The sequence below is a fragment of the Ambystoma mexicanum genome, chromosome 1q, assembly GCF_040938575.1.
Source record: "Ambystoma mexicanum isolate Mex_15411 chromosome 1q, UKY_AmexF1_1, whole genome shotgun sequence".
Classification (NCBI taxonomy): Eukaryota; Metazoa; Chordata; class Amphibia; order Caudata; family Ambystomatidae; genus Ambystoma; species Ambystoma mexicanum.
The window spans coordinates 637,694,023-637,717,317 of NC_090922.1; the positions used below are offsets into that span (position 1 = coordinate 637,694,023).

General features: G+C 45.1%; 1 protein-coding gene across 2 annotated transcripts in view; it reads left to right on the forward strand.

Annotated features, from left to right (window-relative positions):
• Positions 1-23,295, forward strand: part of ABCA4 (ATP binding cassette subfamily A member 4) — a 1,737,150-nt gene that overhangs the window by 944,278 nt on the left and 769,577 nt on the right. For both annotated transcript variants that reach the window (XM_069641223.1, XM_069641222.1), the window contains exon 15: positions 3,329-3,551. In XM_069641223.1, coding sequence (XP_069497324.1) covers positions 3,329-3,551 — 223 coding nt within the window. The remainder of the gene's footprint in view (positions 1-3,328; positions 3,552-23,295) is intronic.

Genomic DNA, 23,295 nt, shown 5'->3' on the forward strand with positions numbered 1-23,295 from the left:
AAAGTGAGCTTTATTTATACTAGAGGGTCTGGGAAGTGCAGGTAGTCACCAATCTAGGCTTTAAGTGGGCTGTGGCTCGGTTTGGAAAGGTCTTTAAACTCGTTTTCATGCTGGAGCCTGGTAGAGGTTCATTGACCCATTTCCAGAAATCTCACACTCAGTGTACTTCTGTATCTCGTTTTCCTAGTTCTCCATTTGTCTCACTTTCTATATGTCTCGCTCTTCCTAACTCATTCTCTGTGTACATTTCTTTATGTCTCACTTTCCACACTCTCACTTCAGTTATGTTCTCACACTTCTCTGTAGAATATGGCCTTGGGAACATGCTCTGCTAAAACAGCCCTGTGTTTCCAATCATAATTTCAGTATCGTGTTTAGTGTTCTGTCATTACCTTACATCATCATACATTTGACTCTATCAGCCGAATGCAACCATCTCTCAAAGACTCACATCCATCGTAGACTGATTTTGACTTGCTTTGACACCCGTATTGTCATGTATACAAGCTCGCAGGCTTTTAGGACTCCCAGTGTGTGCAGTCAGTGAGGTTAAATTATTTGCCAAGGAGCACACACACACTTCAGTTAAGCAGTGTATCTCGGATTCTTTCACAAAAACATCCAATTTGTTGTTATGCATTGTGTTAAGAACATTTGAATATCCATTATTTGAGACTTTCTTTTATGCATGTCAAACTAGCAGATATGGCTGTTAACAAAGCTTTAAAAGAGGAGCTTTATTATTGCTCGCTTTCATTGTGTAATGATAAGGACATTGGTAGTTAACTGGACCTGTGTGCAGGTTTTCAGTCAGAAACGTTCAATCACAACTTGAGTTACATAAACATTTGCATATTAGAAAGGGCAGTCCTAATAACAAAGAAACTTGCCCAGGATTTCCAAATCAATCTTTGCGCCATATGAAAACTCTCAATGGACCCCATGCATAACAGGTGAAGCCCACTTAGCGCAATGGTATTCTGCACCTAATGTCCTGAGAGTGCCAGAGCTGCATGCCTGTCACTCCTTTGGTTCTGCAGGGTAGGCCCTGAAGGAGATATTATGGGCTCTGCAGATGGGGGAGGAGGGAGGTTGCACAGCGTTCCTCAGCCAGGGCTGCAGGAGCATAGTCTCTCATTGTAATGTGAAATGAAATGCTTTCATTTTCACATCGCTGTGCAGTCGAGACCGGTACTCTCTTTCAGGCTTTAAGAAGTTCAGGTACTTAAATGCTCAAAAATAATAAGTGCAGGTACTTAGGGTTGGGTAGGACTGGCCCGTTTAAAGCACTGGTCTGGGAACCAACCGGAAGAGACTCTGAGAAACTGTCATATCCCTCTGGATAGTATTTGGCACGAAAGTGAATCAGACCCACCCAGATAATAAACAAACACCCAGGTTTCAACAGGAAGCCGACTATTTATGAAAAAGTGGAAAAACAAGGGAAAGGAAGGCAAGTAACCTGGCGGAATAGATATTGTTTCTCTGGAGCCAACCTCTTAGCTTGTGAAGTGGAACTAGCAAGAATCCAGAGGAAAGGAGTAATTCCCTGGATATTGGAACAGTGTGTCTTTGGAAGAGAACATTTTCTTTTATTAATACAACCATTGACATTTGGCACTTTCCTTTGATGAAAGAATTTCATCCTCACCTTTTGAGAAGAGAAAATCTTTGCACTTTAGATTTATGCTATTAGTGTTTGGGGCAGAATTAGGGTTTTTGGACACGACTCTGACTAACGTTTTCTTTGGCATGCGGATAGCTTCACTTGTTTTCTTTGAAGCAGGGAAACCCCTCTTAGCATTTAGGAACAGGGAGGCCTTTTTCCATCCCTCAATTTACTTTAATAAACGTTTATGACCAAAACTTGTCACCTCAGTGTCAGAGCCTTTCTTCTGCACCCTTCCATCTGGCACTTGAAAACATGAATAGTACAGTCTTCTCCCCATCAGTCTCCATGCTGCATGAAATACTGCCTTCAGGAATCAAAGCAGAGACTCGCACACCAGCACGATGACTGCTGCTCAACGTGCTGGTGAGAAGACCTTTGATGTGGGGATGAATTAGAAGCCAGTTCACCAGCATTGTGAATGATGATCATTGTGCTAGTGAACAGGCCTCTGATTTGGGATGCCGAGGGATGGGTGCATTTTTCCTGAGCATCAATGTTAAAGCCAACATAATATCATGTTGGCTTTAACAATGAAGCAGAGTAAAAAAAAAAAAATGCCAGAGGCATTAAGCATAACCAGACAGGCTGCTGCAATGCAGTCCAGTCTAGCCACATAGTAACACTTACGTTTTCTGCCTCTGGCATACCAATTTTCATTGCCCATTTATGATAAAGCAAGCTATACTGCTATTTGATGCAGCCAGTCTAGCCATTTCTTACTGTGGCATGACATTTTATTAGGAATTTAAAATAAAGCAAGCATGATAAGTCTTATTATGAGGCTAGACTGGCATTTTGGTGCATGCAGTATAGCCATTTTTTTTACTGTGGCATGCCATTTTTATTGGGCATCTATGATAAAGCAAACATAAGCCTTATTACATGTCGGACATGTTTTCTAATTGTGGCAGCAGGAGTAGGTTCTAATGTGCAGGTACTGGCATATATTGGCAGAGCTAGCTTGGACATGTTCTCTTATAATATCATTACTTGCATTATGTACAAAGCAAATATGAGTATGTTTTTACATGAGAATACTGGCATATGTTGGTGCAGCCAGCATGGAAATGTAGTGGCGCAGCCAGCATGACAATATTTTTTATACTGGCATATATAGTGGGGAAAGACATCATAAAAATAAGAATGTGTTGGGAAATGCTCCTGTGGACATTTGGTGACTTCAACCTATTGTTTTCTTTTCATACCGAACAAAACCAATTCAAACTATCTGGCTATTTACCCAATTTTCCACAGAAAGTGTGCTGTATAATGCACCATTTTAACCCATTATTCAAGTAATGTTCTTGGGGGTAGAACTCCACAAACCCCCCTTGGTTGGGGCTCCATCGCTATGCTTGGTCGCTCATGCATATTTGTGGCTAAAATTGACACCCTCCAATTCAAAAATTCACTAGCTGCCACTGCATGAGATTACAAGAAATTTACTTTTCTTGTTTGTTTTTAAAATGATTTCGGACATAATAATTGTAACTGCCAGATGAGTAGTTGTTTGAGAAAAATGTGTATCTATTGTGAACCGTTACATTCCAGAAATAGGCTCTTGATGATAATGATGCCTTTTCCCAATATAAAGCACAATCACCAGCTGTGTGACGGGCTCTTGACCATCTTGCTTCTTTCTCGCCTCGATTCCAGGTTTATGATCACCCTGAACCGCTGCTTCCCCATCTTCATGGTGCTGGCTTGGATCTACTCGGTCTCCATGATGGTGAAGAGCATTGTGCTGGAGAAGGAGATGAGGCTGAAGGAAACGATGAAGAACATGGGCGTCTCCAATGCAACCATCTGGTACACGTGGTTCATAGACAGCTTCAGTGTCATGGCAGTGAGCACGTTTCTCCTCACGGTAGTGATTATGGTAAGTAGAAGTGGTTGTAAGTCATGGGGCAATTCTTAAAGGAAGAGGCATGCTCCTAGTTTAATGCAAACTACACATTCCAATACAGCAAATGCTGCTCTCAATGCATGACATCACCACTAGTTCACCTTATTTTGGGCAATTTATCCTACGAAGAAGTTGAACCCCACACCCTTTTCTCTCTGCCCATTAAATTGTTGGAGCACTGATAGGTACACCAGTGTTGCCTTAGTATGCAATACAATCCGTCCACCAGGTAAGAGTATGTATATATAGAGAACCTTTGGAAGTTCAAACACTGGCTTTTTACAAACCCGAACTTTCTTCCCATGTTCCCTCAATCTCCATCACTTATTGATGATCCATACAATTTACATTCTTGCCCATCTTGTAATTCTGTCTTCCTGTAGAGTAGACCTGGTGTGCCTGGAGGCTTGGGAGCAGGACCGTGGATGTATGAAGGAGGGGTGATAAGGGAAGAAGCATAGATTTTGAGATTCTTCTCTGGTAATCCTTTGGTATGATTTGACCCCGGTCTACCATCCTCTTCAATGCCACAGTAACAGTAACGACATTGGCCTATTGATCCAGAAAATTTACAAGAACATGACAGTGTATGTCTACTGATGCAAAGAGTTAGTTCCGCTATTGCTCTTAATGGTCATCAGGGTAGTAAGAAAAGATTGATCTTTAACACTAATGTAATTTATTCTAGGTCTAGTTGATTTTGATCCTGCTACCCTGGAAGCGATGAAGTATCTACTCGGTTTGATTCAAAAGATATGTAAGCCATTCCTAGATGCCAAGAATATGTCAATCCTTGGCATCATCCTGAGGGGTGCCCAGCAGAGATTGTGGCTGTGGATTATATAAAAAGGGCTAACCAATTCTGAGTCTAAATAACATGTAGACACTCACAAATGGCAACAGGCAAGCCATGCTCTAGAGGAGTTTACAAGGAACCCCAAAAGAAAGAGAGCATATCATCATTTATGAATAAGCTACCTGGGTAGCCACCTTTTGAATCATGCACTACAAGAGTAAACACATGGGCACAATTTGCTTAATCGGGTTAGCCAGGGCATATTTCAAATATGGCGTACAGGCCCTACCGCAATATCTAATGTATTAATTATTCTTAATCTTTCTGCAAACCTATACCACCCTAATCCACTAAAACATGTTAATAGAAGAGTAGACAAAAATGTCTAGAATGGCCATAGACTGCATTCAGCTGTAGTGCCACTATCAGAGTCAACAAAGGCTGAATGGAGGCTTTAGAATGTTCCACATAAAATGTGCCATCCCTCTCACCACTGCTGCTTAATATTTACATTGTTCCACAGAAACAGGTGGTAGAGCAACACAGGTGACTAATTCAGATAAACCTTGTTCACCCCTACACGCAGATCTACTTTGGACATGTTGGGAAACTATGTGCCAATAAGTCTTCAAACAACATTTTTTTATCTTCAAAAGCGTTATTTATCATAGGAAAAAATGAATGAAAAGTAGGTATATTACAAAAAATTGTCCTTCTACAGAGCTAATTTCTTAATTGTTCTAAGTTGTTGTAATAGTCCCCATTGATTAATGAGCTCCTTTGGGTCTTTATATGCCATAAGAATATAGTTCAATTGGACTCAGGATGGAGCAAATTATATTGTTTGTAGATTCAATCCTTGTACTGAAAAAATATTATTTTCTTCATAGTTCCCATGTTATTGAACTAATCTCATGATTTAATGCTGACATAATTAGAATCCTGAAACGGTCCTTTGGCTCTATTGGCCTCTGTGGCTAGTTGGCTAACATCTCAATGGAATAGAGCTTCTTACTCCTGTAAAATAATCGTGGTGAAATGGCAACTGTCATTTGTTCCTGAATGACTACAAATTATTTTGAAAATAATTTGGAATAAACATGTGCTCGACTGGACAAATGAATGCAGATCCGTTGAGGGTACTCCACAGAAGCAGTCAATGAATCAGAAATTGGGAAGCATCTATTTTCAATTTCCTTTCAAGAAGACATGAATTAGTCAACAAAAACCATCAAATATTAAAAGAGACATTTTTTCCTCCCGAAGAGCCACATCTAAGTGGCAAAACACATGTAGAGGTTTTAAAAAAAAATATTTGTGGACATTCAGAAACAAATGCCTGGTGCCAAATTCATCACGATTCCTCATGGAGTCCTAGGGACCCCCAAAAATTAACACAGCTTTACCAACACCTCGAATTCTGCTGTAAATCCACGGAACAGAGTGGCAGTAGCGGTAAAACAGTTGGTCAGTAATTCCAACAGAATTACCTCCAAATTCGAAATGAGGTCTATTTTATTTGTACAAATCACATTTGTCATTTGGGGCTATGCAACAGTATCCTACCAGACCTATGAGAGTATTTCAGGGCCATACCAATGTGAGATATATACAAGTTGTAGTTAAATAATCTCTTGGTCAGTGCGCAAACAAGTTTATATATTTGGGATGCGGCCAGATTATGAGTATTTTTCCACATTGGCCACTCAGTAATTAAGCAATAAGACCCTCACCGATGGGGCATTACCGAGTCAGGTAATGCCCCGGGGCCCATAGTTATAGGTGCGAGTGAAGCGAAAATGATCAAATCATATGCCTGCAAGAGACATGGCTCACCGAAACCTCAGTCTGCGATGGCTTTCTCACCTTTCTCAACTCTGCAATAGTCAAAAAACAAGGAAGACCAGCATCAGGCCTCCTCACCCTAATCAAGATAAACCCCCAATGGACGGTAGTGAGCACTGAAAACAAATTCCTGGATCCAACTAACAAAAATAAGGAGTATTGAGAATCATCCGAGACAAAAAAAGCTTGAGATAACAATCTCAATATTAAATCTCTACTGGAACCCTGCAGCAATAACAACTGAAGCATTCATCGATGCAGTATTCATAACAATCGATAAACTGGTTGGAAATCACCCACCACTAGAAATAATAATCTTTGGAGACCTGAACATCAACTTATTCACCCAGAATGGTACTCTCCGAACTCAACCACAACTTTCACAAAAAGCAAGCAGATGGATGAACAAAATCATCACCCGCAACCTCATCCTCCTAAACCATGCAAGGAACAACTTGACAGCTTACACGCCAACATGGTCCAGAGGATCCAAAACCGCAATCATTGACTATATATTTCTATCACACAACTTGCACGAATCTGTTATGTCAGCTCAAACGATAACATCGGATAAAAGCGACCACAATCAACTAACTGTGCACTCGCCTCTGCTATCTGAACAAGGAGAAACCACACCAGCATGCCCACTAGAACTTGATGGAACAACATCAAGACTACGCATTTCGCAAGCAGCAATGGCACACCTACCAAAGAAACTCTACGCTTCCAACCTGATAGACGCCGAAAAACTGAACTATGAATGGATTCTACTACCCTTCCGGCAAACAGTTAAAAACCGACCACAAAAAAACCACCAGCACACATACAATCAGGAAATAGCTGAGGGGAAAAAATGCCTAGCAAAATCGCTACGGCACCTAAAGAAAACAAATCCTGAAGAAAACATGACGCAGATTAAAAGACTGAAACAAACATACACTAACTGGAAAAAATCTCAAAAAATGCTTCAGCAAGTTGACGCAAAAAAAACATTATGAAAACATAAAAGTCACACAACACGAGCTGCTCTGGAATCTCCTTAATGATAATCCACAAAAACAACATAAATTGACGTCTAATGTTTCACAAGAAATATGGATCACACATTTTTCAACCATCTATGGAGCTCGACCATCGCACCCCCAAGATGAAACGATCAAGAACGAAACAAAATGGCAAGTAAATGTGGACTATAACGAAATGATACAAATGATCAAAAGCCTAAACACCTCTAGAGCACCTGGCCCTTTCGGAATATCCAATGCCGTCATCAAGCAAGACCCGCCGGCCTGGGCGAACTTCATGTGTCAGATCATAACCCTGATAAATACACTCAACCAAATTCCAAACCTTTGGAGATCGGCCACAATCGTCCCCATCTATAAACAAGGCCCCCGAGATGAACCGCAGAATTTTCGCCCAATCGCCCTACTGGATTCGCTCAGAAAACTTTTTGCGTCAACACTGCTGAAGCAACTAACTGTCTGGGCAATTGACAACGGCAGGTTCTCGGCCAGGCAAACAGGATTTACCACCAACATTTGAACCAACATCAACCTGATACTACTTCATCTAATAAAACATGAAGCCATCAACACTCACACCACTATACATGTTTCGTTTATCGACCTGAAGATGGCCTTCACTGCCATATCACGCCACAAACTATGGTCGAAACTCAAAACATGGAAGTGCCCATCGAACATCCTGGAGCCAATCATCCTACTGTACTCCGAAACCTCCATAAAAGTGAGACTATCAAAACAAGGCACCACCACCAGACCAATTGCCACATTAAACGGGCTAAAGCAAGGGTGCCCCCTCGCGGCAACCCTATACAATCTGTTCACAGCAGACATTGAAGAACATCTGACCAGCAACCAAACCAATCCTCCGAAAATAAACTCAACTCCAGTCGACGCTATGGCAAATGCAGATGACATCATCCTGCTTGATAAAACACCCTTTGGACTACAAGCAGCCCTGACAGCGCGGAGCAGCTACATGAACAAAAACGAACTAGCAATCAATACTCCAAAAACAAAAACAATGACTTTATCCAAACCACAGACAAAAAAAGTAAAACAACCAACATTGAACATCAATGGAACCCAACTAGAAAACATGACAACCTTCAAATATCTGGGCATTCTAATAAATCAATCTAAATCGGAAGATAGATAAAATAGAACAAACATCACAAACCCTGGCACGACAAGATGTCTACTTGACAGGAAATGTGGGCAATTCTCTTTTAGACCTATCATTGCTTATTACAGACAAAAATACATCCCTATAATAACGTGCGGAACAGAAGCGATGATGAATGTTGGCACAGTAAACTGGATGAAATTTGAAGCCATTTTTTGGCGCAAGATTCTCCACCTCCCCCAGTTGTATCCAATGCCGAGAATACGACACGAAATGGCAACCCAATCAATTGCATCCATCGTCCTCTGGAAAGACTAGATATCTTCCGAAAAATCCTTTCCAACGAGAAAACCCCAGCGATTCAAATTCTGAGGGCTCAGGCAACTACCTTCAACAACACGGTATTACAAAAATGGAAACAGTCTATCATCAAGGAAATGGAAAGTGAAGAGATATCAGAAGAACTCGTAACCCTTCGCCCACAACACGGCAAAATCAAACTTCTCCGGAATGACTGGATAAAAACGATCCAAATGAAAAATGCCTACAAACAGACCCTCCAATGCACCAAAGACAACAGAAAAATACATTAACTACCACCATACCTCCAACTGTTTCCAGATCAAACCATCAGAACAACATTTCCAAGAATACGTTTGAGCACCTTACCTACAAACTCATACCTGGCAACAACGAGGCAGATTGCTACCACAAACAACCACTGTCGATTCTGCAAGGTTGAAACGATGCCAGAAACCCTATTCCATCTGGTGATGGAATGCCAATCACTCTCATTCCAACGCAAACATTTTGGGGCCTTCTTTGAGCTCTCATCACAACAAATGAACACAGAAGAAAGATGGGCCACCCTACTCAGCGGGCAAAACAACAAATACACATACACAATCACTCTCTTTCTCAGCACCATACTGGAACTCAATAGAAGAACTTCCTGAGACATATCTCATTCACTACTCTTTCAAACTCTTAAGAAACAGATGAAAAAGTTTATAAATAAACTAAATCATTTAAAAAAAAAAATAGGGAGGAGGGTGAGTAGTGCCGAATCCAGATAGGTGAAAGAACATGTGTTGTTGGCAGTTTTGTGCACTCTGTTACCTCGCTTGACTGCCCAGTCATTCTTTTAAGGGCCTTTCAAGAATGACCGGGCAGTCAAGTGCCGTAAAAGAGTGTACAAAACTGCCCACAACTCGTGTTGTGTCACTTATCTGGATTCTGAGAGGCACATAACAATGATGGCCGTGTGATGTGGGTCTTGTGTGTGGTTGTTGCAACTTCTTCATGGCTTTCGTGGTAACTGCTCTACACAAGTTACACAAAAATAATATTGTGGGCTGTTGGAGCCACCACATGATTTTTGTGCAATTATTTGGGTTAGCCAGGTCTCTGCGATAAATAGAAGATCTGATTAGCCCTTGCTGACAAGGACGTAAATGCCTGTGAAGCATTTTGCTACAAAGTAGATGTTGATGAGAAGGCACCTGGTTGTGAAATGTTCTTCTTAGCTGTCGTGTCTGGGAAGGACACAGTTAACACAGCATAACAAGGAGCCTCGTCACGCTGTGGTCGGACCAATGAGAATACGTGACCTTGCGCATGCGCAACATTTTTTTTGCCACGGTCAGCAGTGTGAGAAAGAACATAAATAAAGGCAGTTTACGTTCTCCTGTCTCTGTGTCCCTCATTTTGGCGCGAAGCGGCGCAGCAGCAGTTAGAGAGACCCTAGGCCCCAGATAAAGTGAGACAGGAAATCTGCGGACGAGGATGAGATGTCCACATCTCCCCACATGAAAAAGAAAAGAAGAAAAGAGAAAGCTTAACATATCAAGCTGGTGAGCACCAAACCTTCCTGGAGTGCAAGGTCTGCGGCCAACATGTCCGGGAGTGAAGAGAGAGAAGGCCAGAGGCTGGTGAAAGCAAGCGTCCCCAAACAGCACGATCCTCCCCGCAATGAGAGACAATGAAGGACTCTCCCAAAATGGGAATAAGGCCAAGACAGAGTGCGGGTGAGCGTAAATGGGAGTTTATCAATCAGAATTGGGCATGCAAAGAACTCTGCAAACTCCGAGAGCGCTCTGTCTGACAATAGCAAAGACAGGCGTATATATTTACAAAAAACGTCATCAAAACCTACATACTATAGGGGGCACAAGTTCATTGGGATTGGGTGGCGACGACTAACTATAGGTGCTGCTGCGGCGTGGTTGGTCTTGGCTGAAGGACGTCACTGGTCACCCTCGTGGGTTGGGCTGGGCCTGGCAGGTCGGCTTGAGTTCATCCGGGCGGTGTTGGTGTGCCAATGCTGCCTGTGGCAGAGATGAATGCCTTTTCTGACTTACTTGCCCTCGGCCATGCACACCGCAGTCATTCAGTCATTTACAGTGTTATTCTCTTTAGTAAATCTTCCAATAGGTTATTTTATAGGTTAATGCAACACAGGAGGAATGCACCTTGTGAGGGGTCTGGAGGTAATATATCGAGGCCTGGTTACCCGTGTCCTGTTGACCGGGGCCATAGGTCGAGGGGCTAAGCTTCGGGGCCTGGGACGGGTGGTACAGGTCTTTCTGTCTTGTTAGAAGTTGTTATGGATGTTTCGCTGTGTGTTGTCAAAGTGTTGGGTGTCCTGATTGCACAGGGCCATAAGTCTGAGACGGTCCGGTGGGTTGTGGGGTTTACGAGGGGGCGCGGGAGTTTAGACAAAGGTTTACTGCTGTGCTGTAAATAATGCAGGTGGCTGGCCGCGGCCTTGGGTGCTGCAGTGGGGCTACAAATCTTTGAAGTGGCTCCAGTCTAGTCGGGGGAGGTGGGATAGCGCAGAGCGGGCCTCTGTTCTCATGTCTTGGCAGCCTTCGCAGGGTGGGAGGGGGATACATCGAGGCCTTGTACGCATTCACAAAGGTATCTCCCTCGTGTGTTGCTGAATGTAGGTAAAGACATCGCAAACATTTGAACACTTTCTATAATACTTATTTAAAATCACTTCAAAACATGCATTTAACCTTTGCTGGAGGTGTCTCGATTATACCCAGTCCGAGCACCATATTTGTACATTATATTCTAGCGGCTACAGTGTTTTAGTTACATGCATATACATTCGCAGTAAATGAGGTAGTAGTTGGATCGGTGGAGTACATAGAAAACGACCCGCCACTGTACGTGACGGTGGTGGCACATAAGGGGCTTAGACATACACACATGATAAGTGCATTCTCGCGCATCCTTTACATGAGTTCATAGTATAGTTGCATTCGCTTTCTCGTGTACTCTAGCAGCATTAGCTTAGTTATGGCGCAAAACCATGGGAGGTAGGCTGCCCAGTGATACACGCAACAAACAGATCCCTGGAGCGTTCCTTTATTATTAGCATCCACCTGTAATGGTGTGAGCTCGCCATTGCTTATATCATGGGAGCATGCTCTCTCAATTTAATACATTCTACAGGCGTTTGTAATATAAGAGATTTTGTGGAAGAAAGCATACTTTGCAAGAGGTCTTGACATTAATATATACATATATATAAAGACTGTCTGCCATCAGATGACCATTTTACCGTTCTTCTCATTGTTCAGGCCTGCTGGCCGGGTCATGCTGATAGTGATAGTACACTGCGGGAGGTGAACTGTTACAATGTTAGCGTATTGCGCTAGCTCATGTCCGTCTTGTTCGTGGGAACGTGCTCGCAGCGGATCTGCCAGGGTGCTGCGGCAACAGGGATGAGACTCTCCAAGGGTGGGGGCCGCGCTACAGTGCGCTGAGCTCACACCATCTTTACTAGACAAAAAATGGTTTCTGGGCCTAGCTAAATTTGTATGGGCAATCAATACGTGTGGGCAATCAATACGTGTGGGCAATCAATACGTGTGGGCAATCAATACGTGTGGGCAATCACTACGTGTGGGCAATGTCTCCAGCGGGTGAGCCCTCCACCACCTGGGCCCGGGTGGCACGAGGGAATGCCCAATGAGCCATTGCCCTCACCTGGGGAGAAAACGCAGGCGAGAGGGTCTCCTGGACCAGTCCTCCCCTACATTTCCCCCCTTTCATTACTTAAGTAACGAATTCTTTAGCTCCTCTATCCTCCTACATTCTGCTTCGTCCATAACCGCCTCATCCCATGCAGGAGTTCCTTTGATAGGCATCCATGCTCTGCACACCCCCCTTAAGCTCTCACCTCTCCTGGCGTATTCATCTGGAGTACACGTGAGATATATACACCCGCCATCTCCCTCCAAATCTACCCAAACTTCCTCGTACCATTCTAGTATGCGGGGCTCTTTGATGGTGGTGTGCCACAGCTTATCTACAATCTCCTTGTCGTGGTACATGGGCACCAGTTGGTACCTGGGTGTGTTGTCTACCCCTGTTTGTACTTGTGCTTCTTGCATCGTTTTTATTGTACCGTGTGAGTTGCCCATTGTCACCATCATCATTGCACCATTTGGTACTGCGTTAGCACAGACTCGAAGACCCACCTGGCACAGGCAGAAAATCAAAAGGAGGAACACCACAGCTGGCATCAAAAATTTCACAGTTGTTCCAAGCCATGAGGGGACCCAGGAAAAGATGTTATCGAACCATGTACTATCTTCTGCTCCGCCTTCCATCTTCATTTTTTCTCCTAGGTTGTGGACTGCTTCGATCACATGGGACAGGGAGCCATTCTCTGCGTCTTCAGAAGGTACAAAAGTGCAGCAGGCACTTCCTATTTTTCGGCAAACACCGCCGTCCATCGCCGTCAACAGGTCCAGGACATACCTGTTTTGCATGGTCATCAGTCGCAAGGCTCTTAGTTCGACCTTTATTATGTTAAAACCTTCTTCAGTGTCGTTTGCCAGCTGAATTAATTCCCAACGGGTTATCTGGAGCCATTTTGCGTTAGCCCTTGCTTGGACACTTGATACGAGCGAGGCAAAAAATGTTTCTGCTGAGCTGAATAATCGATATTTGTCTGGGATCTGAGCCAATAGTTCTGATGACGCCTTTGATATATAGTTTGATGCTCGTCTGTTGCGGGTCAGCACCTCTCCCTTGCTTCCAGAAGACAGGACATAAATTTGTGACTCTGAAGTTGGTTGAGCCACACTTTGCTGCATGCGCTCCTGTGTCCTTTTGCTCCCATCGATGTGGCTTTCGGGTATCACCATTAGGGCTGAGTGCAGAGTGGCCATTGAGCAGCTGCCACTCCATGACGGGGGGAGGTGTAGGTATGCCTGGTTGCCGCATACCCAGTATGTGTCCATAAGGGCCGCAGTCCCTTTTCTTAGATCTGGGATGGTGAGGGTCTTGTTACAGCTCTTGTTTGTTCCCATGGGGGTTCTCCCTTCTCCTTTAAAACACAGTTCATAGTCTATTTCACTCTGCAGCTTGAAAAGCTTTTCGATGGGCGTAACCCAAGTTAACTTTGAAATGTGTTCCTTCCATACGGGTGTGCACGTTTCTTCTATCCATTGCAATTTCTCCGGTGCCACACCCCTCAGTGCTTCAGCTTTACACATTACTTCTTCGTTCTTCCACTTGTTATCAGAAAAAAGTGTCCCTTCAATTACAAAAAACGGTTCTTTCAGACATACAACCCCTGACGGTTTTGGGTAGCACGTTTTCTCGTTCTGCAACATTTGAAAAGTCACTTCATGTGCCTGGAAGGTGTTCTTAATTCTGCATAACGTGAGATGAAGGAGACATTGGGCATCTATAATTGGCAACTCTTTGGGTAACAGTACTTTGGGTGTACCTGATGCGTGAGGGATGAGGGAGCAAACATAACAGCTCTCGTTTGTTGTTTGTTTAGCTGTGGCACTCATGTCTGCATACCACTTATTTGTTTGGTGGGGGTGTCGTGGGTCTTCCATCTTATCTAGACCTAGCCCATAGTACTCATCATACTTCCTCCTCCCTGCTTCCCTCTTTCGTCTGTTATTCTTGTTCCTTTGGCGCTTCCCAGCCTCCTGAACGAAGGGTAAAACAGACCCCCCTTTCCCCTTCCCGCCCCCCTTCACCCAGTCATCATATAATATTTCATGTGTTGCTTTCATTCTTTGATTGTCTATGGCCATGGGGGCAGGTTGGCTGGTGGGGGTGTTATACAACCAGGATATGGCAGAGGGGTTTCGGTCGTTTAAGCTGTGAGCATTGTAATTAGACATCTCAGGTGGGGACAGTGTGTTATTTTGCCTTTTACCCTTTGGCCCTCCATCTTGTGAGATGACAACATTGGATGGCGTAGTATAGTAGCCCCACACAAGTTTAGTTCCGTCCCATACCAAGAAATCACCTTCCCTTGTATTGGCATTGACACTTGCAGTTGTATTGGCCCCAGTAGTTGTGTTGTTCCCTCCCCCCTCGTTCATCTCGATAGAGATGAACGCTATGAACCAGTATGTAACCAGACCAAGCATTAATGTAAAAAACAATATAATGCACGCAGATAGTCCACATTCATACGAATATATGCATTTCGCAGTTAACCACTCTCTAATTCTAGTAAATCTATCCGTTGCAGGCTGCCCGTTAGATGCCATGGAAGCTCCTGTTTTAAGATATAAAAGTGCATTGAGTGCATACATGTAAACATTTTGCTAGCACCATCAGTGCCAATATACATGTGACGGGGAATGGAAAGGGGTGGGGAGGCGGGGAGGGGTATTCACAGACAAGGGTGTATACAGGCTATAATTTGGCATTCCATTAACTATATATATATATATATATATATACACTCAACCAGGTAAAAGTTAATATCTTTATCAGTTGTGCATTTATTCAAGTTTAGTACCAACACATACACATAAGTTCATATTTAGTCATTCTGCTCAGTTGCATCGTTTGCTGTTGTCTGTGCCTCCTCATCTACCTCCTCTTGTACGTTGCTATATGCTTTCCGTACGTCGGTCAAGTGCACCCAGTACCTCAACCCTTTGACCTTCACTGCCGTGGGCGTGCAAAATATTACTTCGTATGGGCCATGGAATCGTGGTGCATTCCACCGACGCACAAAGCTTCTGACATAAATCCAGTCGCCTGGCATTAGCTGTAGCTGTTGCCCTGGCTCCGTGACAGAGCCTGTTACATTTCCCTCTTCTCTAGTGAAGGGTGGGGAGAGTTGCTTTGATATCACGCGCGCTGCCCTTGTCAATTTCCCCAAATAATCTGTGAATTCATCTCCCAATATCGCGGCGCTTCTATGAGCGTCTGAGTGTTCGCGCAGTGGCGAGTGTGCTGTGTTCATTCGTCTCCCAGTCACGATCTCGTGCGGGGACAAATGGTGGTCTTTGCTTGGCTGATTTCTCAATTCAAATAGCGCAAGGGGTAGGCAGTAAATCCAATTCTTCTTTAATGACAAGCATAGTTTTGATAACCTGCCCTTCAACAGTCCGTTCATCTTTTCCACTACGCCATTACTTTGAGGATGATAAATTGAACATAATTTATGTTTTATTCCCAATAATGTAGTGACTTCCTTAAAAAGCTCATTCACAAAATGAGTGCCGTTGTCTGAGCGAATCACGTCACAAATTCCCCAGCGTGGGAACACTTCCCTTACTAGGAACTTGGCGGCGCTCTTGGCATCAGGTCGTGCGCAAGGTCCTGCTTCCACCCACCTTGAAAATGGGCACACAACCACGATCATGTACCGTGCGCCATTACACCTTTCCCCCATGTCTGCGTAATCTATATGCAGTTCCTTGAATGGGCCAATGGGTTTAGGAATTGTTCCCCGGAGAGTGCGTAATGTCATTCCTGAATTGTATATTTGGCATGTTGTACATTCCATTGCCAATCGAGACACATGCTCCTGGAGACAGGGCACGAACCATTCTTCCTGTATTTCTGCTGCAATGTGCTGTTTGGTGTTATGTGCAGGGAAGTGTAGCTGTTGAAATGCAATCTCTAATAGCTGTATTGGCATTACCACTTTCCCCGAGTTATTTTGCCGCCACAGCAGGTCTGTTCCTGACTTGCTGCACCCTCGCTTTGTCCACATTAATTTTTCCTCTGCACTGGCTCCTTCCTGCAATTCTATTATTTGTGCTATGGGCATCATATTATATCCCTCTGGGGGCTCTTCGTTCGTCTTGTGCTTAAGCATGTATTCACCTGTGTCATTTTTCTGAAAATAGGAAGCCTCCTTGGCGGCAGCATCCGCTGCCGCGTTCCCTAAAGACACAACATCTGTGTTGGATGTATGTGCTTGGCACTTTACTATTGCTACTGCTGTAGGGTTTTGCAGGGCCTCAATTAACTCTTTCAACAATTCTGCATGCTGTACTGGTGTTCCGTCTGCCCGCCTAAATCCCCTACGCCCCCATCTTGCTAGGCCTCCATGTACTGTAGTTGTCATGTAAGCTGAGTCTGTGTATATTGTCACTGCACAACCCTTTGCTGCATGTAGTGCTTCTATGAGCGCAATCAGTTCTGCTGCCTGTGCGGAGTAATGTGATGGGAGGCGATATTGTACCAGTGTTTCGTACTCACCGTCTTCTAACCTCACTACTGCCATGCCAACGTGTTTTTCTCCCGTGTCCACGTCAATTGATGCGGACCCATCCACAAAATACACTTCCCCCTCGCTTAGAGCGTTCTCACACACCACTGTGTCCTCCCTTCTCTCTCCTGTGTAGGTTGCGCAATCGTGGTTCTGCATGTCTTCCAGTGTGCACGCTTCTGTAATGAATGTGGCGGGGTTCACTGTCTTGCATCTCACTATATGGATGTTGGCACTGGACAATATGATCTCGTAGGCAGTCGCCCGCTGTGTGGTCAGTGTGCTTTTTGATCTCTCGAGTATTGCAAATAATGAATGTTCCACAAACAATGTCACAGGGCAACCCATTACTATTGTGGCACTTTTTTCAATCGCGAACGCGGCTGCAGCGAGTGATTGCTCGCACGCGAAATGGCCCTGCATCACGGCATCTAAAGTACCACTATAGTAAGCCAGTGGCTTGTGTCCTAAGGACGTTTTTTGAGTCAACACTGCTGTCATGAGAGTTTCTTTGCAGTGTGAGAATAGGTAAAATTCGCGTCCATAATCAGGGTTTGCGAGTACTGGGGCGCTTGAAATCAAATCTTTTAATGTTTGGAAAGAGGAGCTCATCTCTTCCGTCCATTCCATCTTCCTGTTCTCCTGTTGGGCCACCTTTAATGCTTGTAATAGGGGCCTGGTGTATGCCGCATAATCTAATATCCATGCTCGGCAGTAATTGCACATTCCCAAGAATTTCTGCATGTCTTTTACTGTTGTGGGTTCTCTTACTGATCTTATCGCTTCCACTCTGTCTGGTATTATTCTTTTCCCATCTTTTGAAATCAGCTGTCCCAGGTACAGGACCTCTGTCAGACAGTACTGTAGCTTTCCCTTGTCCACTTTGTACCCCTTGTTGGCCAGCAAAGTCAATAATGTTATGGAATCTGTTCTGCATTTCTCAGAAGATCCCTCCCTAGCAAGTTTATTGGGGAATGTTCGTAATATAATAAGGGTGCCTTCACAGTCTTACCCCCCACTGTTACATCCAAAGCTTCTGTGTAAGGAACTTCAATTACAGCCCCAGAGAACACCTGCGTCTCTAACTTCCTGTTAGATAACGGGAATCGGCCCTCTCTGACGCATGATTTCTCCGCTCCCGAATCAACCATGAATATAAACTGCTTGTCTCCTATCTGCGCCCCTACCAATGGTTCCTCTGCTGCATTGTAGGTGGTGGATAGAACTGGACACGCAAGTGTTCTCTGTGGGCTGTCCTATGCGGGGTATCTCATTGCCCCTCCTTCATTAAAGACACTCCCTGAAACCACTGACATGCCGCCATAAGGTGCTGGCGCGGGGGCCCCGTTTGCTGTTGTCGCGAAAGGGTTACCTGGCGTGTATTGCATACTGTCATTGTTTTGTGGGTGGTTCTGTGTCCTATACTAGGGTCCCTGTTGCTGGCCCGTGGTACCCTGGCCGGGGTTTCTTAGTTGCTGCTGTCCCATTGGGAGACCAAATGGGCTACCTGGGTGTGGATGACCATAATTCTCCTCCTCCTGGAACCCATTGTTTTGTCTACTTCTGCACTCCCTGGAGTAATGCCCCCATCGTCCACAGTTCCAGCAACTCCCCTGGGGGCCCCTGGGACCCTGCCATCCGTTTCCTCCCATTCCCCCGTACCCCTGTCCGCCTCCTCTCCGACCCCTGTACCCACCTCGTCCCCCTCGAGGGGTCCACTCTTGCCACTGCGGACTTCCACCTTGCTCCTGCTCAGTCCACTGCCGTTGTGCTGTTCCCGCCCAATTAGTTGCCACCCTTCCTTGGAGTGCTATCAGCCCCTCCTCCTCATCATCTCCCTCTCTACTGTGTGGTAGCGCGGCTACTGCTGCTGCAACCTTCACTAGATTTGACGGGTACCAACTTCGCCACGTCTGCCAATCTTTTCTGCGCCACCTCCTTCACCCTCTCCTTGATTCTTTTACAATGGTGTACTATTATGCTCTGAATTTCTGGCCATCCCTTTGCTTCAATACCTGCTATCTTGTCAAGCGCCTTCTGCACTTCCTTTGGGAGCCCTCTCTTTATAATAAAATAAAATAAAGATGTCGATTGATACCAGGGCGTGCCCGTTTCTGCTCTCCACATCTCTTGGACCCGAAAAATGTAATCCATAGCCTCCTCCCCGTCATTCATTGTACACTGCATCACTGACTGTAAGTCCGGTGTGTCTGGGAATGTTTCACGTAAGGCATCCCACACCCTGGCACGCACTGTGTTAAAGGATGCCCCATCATGGCGGTCACAGTCTAACGTTACTCCCGGGAAACCGGCTTTTACCCATACTCTTTCAGCCTGATCGCCCACTGCTGACACAAGCAGACTTTTCACATCTCCTATAGCTAGGGGTACCCCAGCAGTATGTTTCTCAAAGGCATATATCCACTTACTTGCCCCTCCTGATAACGGGGGCAATAGCTTTAATAAATTGGCTTTATCCATCTGCGCCCATGGGATATAATTGGGCCTCCCTCCTCCCCTGTGTATCAACGGGAGCTGTAGCTTTCCTTTCATCGTCCCATCCGGGCCCGTTTTGGCTGCTGATGTTCCCAGTGATGCCATTTTCCCCACTCTGTTCCTTAATCGCCCCGTCCATTCATCATCCAGTGTTCTCATTGAACACGTACCTTCCTCCCCCTCGCTTCCCCCTCCCATCGCCATACTCAACCTGTCGCTTTCTTCTAACTCGTCCCTTATATCACACAGCAATTCCTCTCTAATTCCCCCAAGCCTTTCTTCGTTTACAACATCTCCCTCTCTGGACCCTACTTCTATTATTTGCGTTGGTTCTTCCTCAATTCTGAACAGGATCGCGCCCTTTTTCCACCCCTCTTCGGGCTTTCTATGTTCACCTGGTGCTCTGGACGTACGCCCTGATCTAGTTGCATCTAGTGCTGTTCGTTCGCATATGTCTTTTATCCTTGAGAGCTCATCTTTTGCTATCGATAGTCTTGACTCTAAATCATCTGTGAGCTTCTCTATATCTACCCTTTGTGTGCCTGCCTGGGCTCGCTCCCTCGTGCTTTCATATGGCGGAGGTGCCGTGGGCCGGTGGGGTGTAGTATCTTTCGGGGGAGGTATGTAAGTGGGGTCACTGTACCCCTCTGCGGGCACAGGCTTCTTTAATATCGGGTACAAACTTATTACCTCTACTGGTGGCGCTACACTTGACCCTTCTTTGACATCTCTTTGTATTAGTAGTGGATTGTCTGTGGTGGACGGGAGATCAGGATTTAATGCTGGTGTTTTAGGCGGTGGTATCTCTTCAAATAACCTCCAAAGATCTAATATTTCCCTCCTATTTTGCAGCTGCTTTCCTTTGTATTTTAGAAAAATGCATGTGGCCACCGTATCCAGAACACTTTTATCAAATGACCCTCCCTCGGGCCAAATCTGAGGTAACCCCTCCCCCTTTAGCTCGGTCACCCATTGGTCGTGATATTTTTTAATCCGCTCCACGTATCCCGGGAGATTCTTACAAATATGTGATAAGGGTGTTTCGGCCCCCATCTCTGTGCTCTCCTAGTACTGGTGTGACTCCGTGTATTTGCAACTACAATGTAAATGTAGTATCAGTATTATTCTTTATATTTTACTTCACATTCAATGTTGGGTCCCTTTGGGCTCTCCTCCTCCCTGACTGCGAAATACAGAACTGGCCGTACACAATGTCTATTCCGTTCTCTTTGGGGGGCACATACAAGAGCAACCCATCCCTTATTTTGACAATGTCAGCCTGGAAATCAAAGAGGTACCCACTCACTTCACTATATTGACGTTATCTGAAAAGGGAAAAAAGTTTTATCCGACCACACTTACCATGACCATTTAACTATTATGCATTTATAACCGCTTCACACATTCACAACATCAAAATGTCTTCTAGCACATACGAGGTGCACACACCTCTTGGCACCACTCAATTCACCATTCACGCTGCCCTCCCTTTCCTCCCTAGCCGGCTGTCCCTGTTTGTCTTATTTGAATATCTAGATGCGCATATATATAGATATTAACCTGCTTTCCCCCTTCTAGTAGGACTCTTTTTCTCTTACTGTCTCCCTAAGTTTGTGCTAATCACAGTTCTTTATTCTCCCCCTACCCTTAAAGAAAAGAAAGGAAAAAAGTAATAGCGGTCACTAATGTACTCTCAGTGTCCCCTTTTGCTGAACACTTTTATTTTATACTCCACTTCTTCATATATTCCCAGTACTAGTCAAGATAGCACTATGCGGCGCCGCCTTCCACCCCCTTTCGGAGCTAGGTTCCCGTCACTTTTATCTCTTATTCACCTCTTGATCCTAATGGCCATATGCAAAGAAAAAGCAAGGAAAATTTAAGATGATCCTTAGAAGATCTGCGTACCCCCCCCTATCGTTATCTGTCTTACACTTCTTTCCCCGCTCCCTTTAGAATCGCTCGCACTCAGTACTCACGTGCCCGTCTTGAACCGATAGTCTCCGAAACTGGGTCCGTCCAGGCAGTGTCGCCGTCAGCTCAACAGTCAGCCCCGGCTCCGGCGAGCGGTACTCAAAGGGGATTTTTCAACCGGGATCCCGTACCCCCTCTCTATTGAGTGCGCACTTCTTAGTGTACCGGTCGCCGTTGGCGGGCAGCCTCCCAGAGCCGGCTCACCGTGCGTATCCCTTTTCGACCGGAGATTCTCGTGCCAAAAGGGGACGGTTATAAGGAGTTGGGAAGAAATAAATATCACGCTATCGGGGTCACCACTGAAAGCAAGCGTCTCCAAACAGCACGATCCTCCCCGCAATGAGAGACAATGAAGGACTCTCCCAAAATGGGAATAAGGCCAAGACAGAGTGCGGGTGAGCGTAAATGGGAGTTTATCAATCAGAATTGGGCATGCAAAGAACTCTGCAAACTCCGAGAGTGCTCTGTCTGACAATAGCAAAGACAGGCGTATATATTTACAAAAAACGTCATCAAAACCTACATACTATAGGGGGCACAAGTTCATTGGGATTGGGTGGCGACGACTAACTATAGGTGCTGCTGCGGCGTGGTTGGTCTTGGCTGAAGGACGTCACTGGTCACCCTCGTGGGTTGGGCTGGGCCTGGCAGGTCGGCTTGAGTTCATACGGGCGGTGTTGGTGTGCCAATGCTGCCTGTGGCAGAGATGAATGCCTTTTCTGACTTACTTGCCCTCGGCCATGCACACCGCAGTCATTCAGTCATTTACAGTGTTATTCTCTTTAGTACATCTTCCAATAGGTTATTTTATAGGTTAATGCAACACAGGAGGAATGCACCTTGTGAGGGGTCTGGAGGTAATATATCGAGGCCTGGTTACCCGTGTCCTGTTGACCGGGGCCATAGGTCGAGGGGCTAAGCTTCGGGGCCTGGGACGGGTGGTACAGGTCTTTCTGTCTTGTTAGAAGTTGTTATGGATGTTTCGCTGTGTGTTGTCAAAGTGTTGGGTGTCCTGATTGCACAGGGCCATAAGTCTGAGACGGTCCGGTGGGTTGTGGGGTTTACGAGGGGGCGCGGGAGTTTAGACAAAGGTTTACTGCTGTGCTGTAAATAATGCAGGTGGCTGGCCGCGGCCTTGGGTGCTGCAGTGGGGCTACAAATCTTTGAAGTGGCTCCAGTCTAGTCGGGGGAGGTGGGATAGCGCAGAGCGGGCCTCTGTTCTCATGTCTTGGCAGCCTTCGCAGGGTGGGAGGGGGATACATCGAGGCCTTGTACGCATTCACAAAGGTATCTCCCTCGTGTGTTGCTGAATGTAGGTAAAGACATCGCAAACATTTGAACACTTTCTATAATACTTATTTAAAATCACTTCAAAACATGCATTTAACCTTTGCTGGAGGTGTCTCGATTATACCCAGTCCGAGCACCATATTTGTACATTATATTCTAGCGGCTACAGTGTTTTAGTTACATGCATATACATTCGCAGTAAATGAGGTAGTAGTTGGATCGGTGGAGTACATAGAAAACGACCCGCCACTGTACGTGACGGTGGTGGCACATAAGGGGCTTAGACATACACACATGATAAGTGCATTCTCGCGCATCCTTTACATGAGTTCATAGTATAGTTGCATTTGCTTTCTCGTGTACTCTAGCAGCATTAGCTTAGTTATGGCGCAAAACCATGGGAGGTAGGCTGCCCAGTGATACACGCAACAAACAGATCCCTGGAACGTTCCTTTATTATTAGCATCCACCTGTAATGGTGTGAGCTCGCCATTGCTTATATCATGGGAGCATGCTCTCTCATTTTAATACATTCTACAGGCGTTTGTAATATAAGAGATTTTGTGGAAGAAAGCATACTTTGCAAGAGGTCTTGACATTAATATATACATATATATAAAGACTGTCTGCCATCAGATGACCATTTTACCGTTCTTCTCATT